The sequence below is a fragment of the Leptodactylus fuscus genome, chromosome 1, assembly GCF_031893055.1.
Source record: "Leptodactylus fuscus isolate aLepFus1 chromosome 1, aLepFus1.hap2, whole genome shotgun sequence".
Taxonomy (NCBI): domain Eukaryota; kingdom Metazoa; phylum Chordata; class Amphibia; order Anura; family Leptodactylidae; genus Leptodactylus; species Leptodactylus fuscus.
Genome location: NC_134265.1, coordinates 108,443,132 through 108,450,125, shown reverse-complemented (window position 1 = coordinate 108,450,125; position 6,994 = coordinate 108,443,132). Strand labels below are relative to the sequence as shown.

Below are 6,994 nucleotides of genomic sequence, written 5' to 3'. Positions count from 1 at the left end.
GTCATTGTAATTCCCGCTGCTGAACTGCTGTCCCGAAAGCTGCTGCTGAACTGCGCTGCTGCTGGCCCGATAACGGAATAGTACCGATTATACTGTGTGGGGTCACATGAAAAATGAACGAGAATGGGCGGAGTCAACATAAAAGAGGTTGGAGCTAAATTTGCTGCACACCACACATTTTGTCCCTCTTTCTGCTCTACATAAATTAGGAGGTATGCACTTGTATTATCTAAGTTTCACTACTCAAATTTGGCTCCATCTTTGACTTAGATGCTATTAGCTGTGCGCTATGTACTTCATATGATTGACACATTATATTCTGGGCCTTTCAGCAGATAGACATGTTATGTGTGTATATATAGATATATTCTTCATCATATTAATAAGAGCTGGTCATTTCCTATACAGAACCCGTCGCCCTATGGATAACATCACATTCTGTGAACTTCCTCTCCGCGCACACATGGGAACCCGAGGTGCGCGCTCTTGTTTCCGGCCGGTTGCAGTGGAGGGTGCACCGCTCTGCTGCCTTGTGAGCTGAGGTTAGAAGAGTCAGAAACGGAGGAAGAGCTGGAGGCAGGCGGCATGAATGCGGCGGCTTGTAGTGCGCTTCTGCAGGTGTGCAGGCAAGGCAGCCGGGGCTGGTGAGTTACCGCCTAGTGGGAACTGCTTCTTATCTCAATTACCATTATCTTCTTGTCTTGAATGGCTGACCTCCATTATTACATATACATTATACACTGTGTTTTTATAGAAGATCTAATAGTTCAGAGCTGTACATATTTCCAGAATTTTGCTTTTAGTATCTGCACATGCATACTATTGTTGTTATGAGTGTGTGTATATATATATATATATATATATATATATTATTAGGATTCATACTTGGCAACTCTTCTGAAATATCCAAGAAGCTTCCCCCAGAAAGGAGTGACCGCCTCAGAAGAGGGGGGGAATCTCTTGCCCCTGCTGGGCTCCTGGTCATATAATATATGACTTGTGCACTTTGTGTCAGTCACGTCACAGCAAGGGGCATCACTGACACGATTCATGTCCAGGTCACAAAAGGGGACATGTCATGACCACCTGTTTCTGTTTGTAGCGGCATTCATTTTGTCTGCTCAAAGAAGATTGGCAGTCTGCTGAATAGAGTACGGTTAGAAATTTGCCTATCATCAGCCAACTTCCGCAGACTCACCTGATGGACTGCTCGTTCGTATGAACAATCCCAACATCGATAGGATTCCTACATTATGACTGTCAAAAAACTGATGTGTATGACCAGTTTTATGACTCACTAGTTGGCACATAACATGTCTTTATGTAGAGTCGGTAGGCCAAAACACAGACTCAAACTGTCACTCAGTCAGAAATGGGTGACCTGTCTGTCAGAACTGGTAAAGCTCAATTGTACCAGGAAAAAAAAACAGGTTGGAAGTAAATATTGCAAAACTAAATGCATAGTTTGTAGTATCTATAACATAATATAGTCAGTATCCCCCTCCATCTCCCTGTGTTTACCAGCATTCCAATTATAGAAATAGTTTTTGATTAGACTTTATAGAATATTCAGAATCAAGGTATATCCTCCTCTGTGTGGGTATGTTTTTATTTTTACAAAAACTTCTGATCCTTGCCTTGCTGATCCCATCCACACCTGTGTTAAGGTTTTCTGGGTCCCTACAAATCTATATTTCTTAGTTCTTCTTAACACACAAGAAATAATCATATAGCCATTAACGCTGGGTTCACACCAGCGTCCGGTCTCTGTTCTGAGGTTTCCGTCTTCTGCCAGCAAAAGACGGAAACCTGTCAGGCCGAGTCTGGCCGTGAGTGCCAGTGAGCGTTTTATGCTCTCCACGGTGAAACCATTTTTTTTTTAAACCGGACACAAAGTCCAGCATGTCCGACTTTGTGTCCGGTTAAAAAAAAAAAAAAAAACTGTTTCGCCGCGGACAGCACAAAATGCTCACCGGCAGTGACGGCCGGACACTTTTCAAACCCATTCAAATCAATGGGTTTGAAAAATGCCTGCAGGTTTCCATCCCCTTTCTAGTTTCAGGCAGGAAACGAAAACCTGAAAGCGGAGATCGGGCGCAGATGTGAACGAGCCCTCAAGGCTGGGTTCACACTACCATAGGTGTCCGACAACTAGTGCCTATAGCTAATGTCCGTTCAAGATTTTAGCATCGGACACTAGATGTATCCATATACAATTTCCATTCATTTAAATGGGATATTATGTTGTGGCCTTAAGTGTCCGTTTACAACCATGTCCGATTTTTCAAGCGGACAGAAAAATCCTGCATGCTGTCCGCTTGAAAAAATGGACATGGTTGTAAACGGACACTTAAGGCCACAACATAATATCCCATTTAAATGAATGGAAATTGTAAACGGACACAGTTAGTGTCCGATGCTAAAATCTTGAACGGACATTAGCTACAGACACTAGTTGTCAGACACCTACGGTAGTGTGAACCCAGCCTAACTGGCTGCAGTGGTGGCCCATATGATCAAGCGATTGACTGAGTAGTGTTTCTCAAGTTAAAGGGCGGCTAGGAAGTAGAAACCAATGGGGGATGTTTGACTTGACTAGGGGTCATGATGCAGCAGTGCTTCTTTTGTTAGTTTTTTTTTTTTTTTTGAGTTTTACAGTCCTACCAAAGTGAGTGAGAGTTAGTTTAAAGGGAGTCTGTCAGCAGGAAAATCTTTATCAAGGTAATGAGCGTACCTTGTAGGTTGGCATTAATGCTTTCTAAAGATGTCTTTCTTATTCTGCGTTGCATTTCATTTTTATGCAGATCAGTGTTTTATTCTTATGCAAATTATCTGAAAAGGGTTTTATGGACATTTCTTCTCCTGCTGGGGCTTTGCTCTCCAATCCAGATAACTGCCCCTAACTGCACACAAAGTGAAAGATGTCACTCAAGTATTGGGGACAGAATTACAGTTGAAGGCAGTTATCTAGATCAGGAGAAGATTGCTGCAGTATATTTGCCACTTTTACTTTGTGACAAAATATGGAAATTGTAAGAGTATGGAGCTAACACAGATCAGTGTCTCTACAGCCCACCTTGGATATGGAGGCGTGAAAGTCACTGGCAAACTTCCCTTCTTGGCCTTCGCTCAGCACTTCCTATGAGGTAAGTGTGTCTGACAACTGCCCTGTTCACCCTGCTTTCCTTCAAATTTCTGGTGAGTTAATAAAAGAATAAGATGATAGTCCTAGAACCTCACAGAGAAGCCCCAAAGAAAGAAGTGAAAAAAAAAAGAGAAGCCCAACAGAATATAACTTATTTGGTATATATCATGGTTCCAGTAAAAATCGATGTGATGGTGATCTTGTTAATGGATAACCCTTCAGAAACCTATTTGCATACTGTTGCTGTTTTCTTAAAGGGGTTGTCTAGTCTTTTTATATTTATGACCTATCCTTAGAGTAGGTTGTTATGAGATTGGTGGGGGTCGTACAGCCAACATCACCACCAATCAGCTCTTCATAGCTGGTGCCAGGACTGCGCAGTGGATGGAGCTAGAAGTAGACAAGTAAATCAGTTATATAGTGGCCATGCTGTGTTACAGCAGCAGAGCTGCTGTAAGGGTCCATTCACAGGGAGTTTCCGTGTGCGGATTCTGATGTGGAATTTGCATCAGAATCCACGCGGAAAAAAGCCTCCCATTGACTTCAATGGGTTCCTTTTTGCGCGTGAAAAAGGAACCCATTGAAGTCAATGGGGGGCTTTTTTTTCCACTTGAATTCTGCGTCAGAATTCACTCACAGAAACTCCCTGTGAATGGACCCTAACACATTGGATGGAGCTATCTGCTTTTAACTCTGACCTGTGAACAGCTGGTATGTGGTGGATGTTGGATCCTCACCAATCTCATAGTAACAGCCCATCCTAAGGATGGGTCATACATTTCAAAAGGCTGGTCCAGCTCAGTTCATCGTATTTACATCAGCGTATTCATTATATTTCTGATTCCTGTATGAAAATCAGAGTTGATGTAGAAAAGTTAATTTTAGTTTGACTGTGTATACATTGTCCTATCTATATTTTCTTTCTACCACTTTTAGAGCAGAACCTAAAAAGAAGAAAAAGGTGGATCCCAAGAGGGAGCAAATAGCAAAGGAGCGCTTGAGGAAGAAACTTAAGAAACTGGAGCGTATCCCTCCTGAACTTATACCAATTGAGGACTTCACACCATCAGCAAAATTCTTGGATGAAAGCAGGTCAGTAGATAGATGGCTCTAATAGGGTAGCCAATATTCTGTAGAGGAAGAAATCCCAGAGTTCACATTAAAATGTTCATATTCCAGGGTGTTACGAGTACACAAAACTGGGCCGATAAACACTTTCACTGCTAAGGGAGTAAGAAGAGGCACAAGTTAAACTTGTATAATATTTGCAATTCTAGTAATATATTAGTAATATTAAGCATCTATACACGTATACTTGATGAAGGTAATCATCTGGCACTTGGTGAAAAAGACATTCTGATCCAAGGCTTAGATGCACACGCAGCAGATGCTATAGAAATTTCTTATCCTATCTATGTGATTAAGCTTGCTTTTATGGTAATGATCTGTTTTAAGGTCTATATAAGAAAAAAAAAAAAACAGCATTGTACATCCTTGTTTCAGTAGTGATCCAAATGTCCAATCTGCATGTTATGTTATGTCTACAAAAAAGCACATGGATTATTTTATTTTTTTGTGGACCCAAAGACTGAAATGGCTAAGATCTGTAAAGAAAAAATATAGATGAACTCAGCCTAAAAGAGGTTTCAAAATACTATAAAATGTTAAGTATGTTAACTCCCAGCAGTTACAAGAACACGGATCCACAATTGCCTTCATGAACAGAGCAGTGTTGCAAATGCTCAACCATTGCTCAGTTATATGGGACTTCATGAATGGTGATTTCTAGAACAAGCCTTGGTATATACACCATGCCTGCAAGGAATGTTGTTGGGGGTAGTTTTTAAATCTGCAGAATTTAGAAATGTAACTTTGGACTGAATAATGGGTGCAACTTGGGATAAGTAAAGGATACGCCATACAGTGTGTTTACAGAGTGACTCAACTTTCTTTTAAAGAGGACCTTTCATGTCCTTTGGCACCGGTGATACATCTAGAAAGCTGACAGCGTGCTGAATTTAGCGCAGTGTCAGCTTTCCCGGTATGTGCCCTGGTGCAGTTTGTTAGAGGATATCTCGCCACTGTCATAAGGGCAGTTCTTACAGCCTAGTGTCATCTCTGGGCGGTAAGAAAAGCCCCCCCTCGGTATATAATACTGCTGGTGCCAGAGGATGTAATAGGTCCTCTTTAACTTAGGCTCTGTTCACATCTGCCTCGGAGGTTCCATTAGGAGCCTTTGTTGCAGATTTGTTCAAAAAATGCTGGATAAAATAGCACAACATGCAGTGCCGTTTGTTCAATAAATGAACACCATGACAGAAATCAATCTTGTCCATAATGGGGTTTATGTTCAGTTGTTTCTGCCCCTGTTATCGAACAGAGGAGATAACATTGATGTGAAACCAGCCTTGATTCTGTATGTGAACTGTTGTTTAAAGCAAAATGTAATATGTGTTATGTTTCCAAAGTGAAATCTTGTGTAACCAGCAACTTTAATGTTGTCACAGAATTGTTGTGAATTTCAATAGTGTCACCAGTGGTTAGGCTTTCAGACAAAGCAGGAAATTCTGCGATAAATTTAGCTGTAAAATCCACCTTTAATATAGACTATGAATGAGATCTTTTTTCTTCATCCCAATACACATTAAGGCGATGGTTTGCCTGCGGCAGAAACGCCATGGCGGCGTTTTATAGTCGCTGTGTAGTAGATGGGATTCTAGCGAATCTGATCCTCAGTGTGGTAAAGTACGCGCAGCAGACTCATTGCAATTTCCAAAACCGATGCGGTCAGTTATTCCTACGGAAACGCTGTTTCCCTATAGGTATAATGGAAACAGAAAGTTTTCAGAGATTTTCTGTGAAAAGCGCTGTGGGAAAAGCCACTATGTGTTGCCTCCACTGTTTTTCCTTCAGCGCTTTTTTGCTTTGGGATGCTATGTGGGGCCTTGGCCTAAAGAAGATGTAGTCTTCTGTGACAGAAATATTCTTTGTTATATTCCAGTTATATTAATATTGTTCATGTTTGTGGGTCTCCCCAGTCTTCACACAGTGCTTACTGAAGTAATGCGACTAATCATGGGACCATTAAAGGTTTTTTTTTTTTTTTTTTTATATAATGTAGAATTCGGAAACCAGCACAGCTCTCTGGAGAAGAACAAGAAAGACGCGCTCTACTTATTAAAAAATGGGCTTGGAGTAAGAAGCAAGAACATGATGCAGAAGAAAGTGGTATTGTATGTCTCTTGGAGTCTCAAAGAAAAGCCCTAGAAGAATTGCGCCTGGAGTCAGAGGAGCTCTATAATGCTGCTATTCGTTGTGACACAGGAATGTTACCACTGGAAAATCCTGGACCATGTAATACTCCCCCTATCCCTAAATACAATCCGCCTGATGGGAAGTATAATGACATAACCAAAGTGTATACCCAACAATGAGGGGGCACCTGCTGTCTGACTGTAATTATGAATTTTGGCACTTTTCTACGTGGGAACATGGTCAATGGACATGGAGTTTTGTGCCGATTTTAATTCCGAAAGTGTATATGTTTAGTTATACAAATAAAATCTGCCAAAGTTAGTATGGTGAAGAATAAAGCCATTTAATCAACATAAGGGGTTCTATGGGAAAACTACCATTGCAGTTTTTAATGAACTGTTTTGAGGCAAATCTCCAAGTAGGTCCATCAGATAGAAGTACAAGTCTGTCTCTTTATATTTTCCATTCATTTTAATCCACTTGTGGCTTTGGGTCATAAATTAGGACCCTCCATTGAATCTCCCAAACATCTTTCGGTTTATAACAAAGAATAGCGCTCAAGCAATCTGGAAACAGATATAGTAGAAATGAGAG

At 41.0% G+C, this 6,994-nt stretch overlaps 1 protein-coding gene across 2 annotated transcripts; it reads left to right on the top strand.

The window, feature by feature from the left end:
- The first annotated feature begins 509 nt into the window (after positions 1-509).
- On the top strand, positions 510-6,721 carry MRPL40 (mitochondrial ribosomal protein L40). Of its 2 annotated transcripts, none has more exons than XM_075262508.1 (4): positions 510-618; positions 3,072-3,146; positions 4,082-4,237; positions 6,267-6,721. In XM_075262508.1, exons 1-4 carry the CDS (start codon positions 590-592, stop codon positions 6,577-6,579), a joined length of 573 nt encoding a protein of 190 aa, XP_075118609.1. In that variant the 5' UTR covers positions 510-589; the 3' UTR covers positions 6,580-6,721. The 2 variants fall into 2 exon arrangements, with proteins under 2 accessions (XP_075118609.1, XP_075118602.1); XM_075262501.1 differs by having other exon boundaries at positions 510-644.
- Positions 6,722-6,994: the final 273 nt, after the last annotated feature.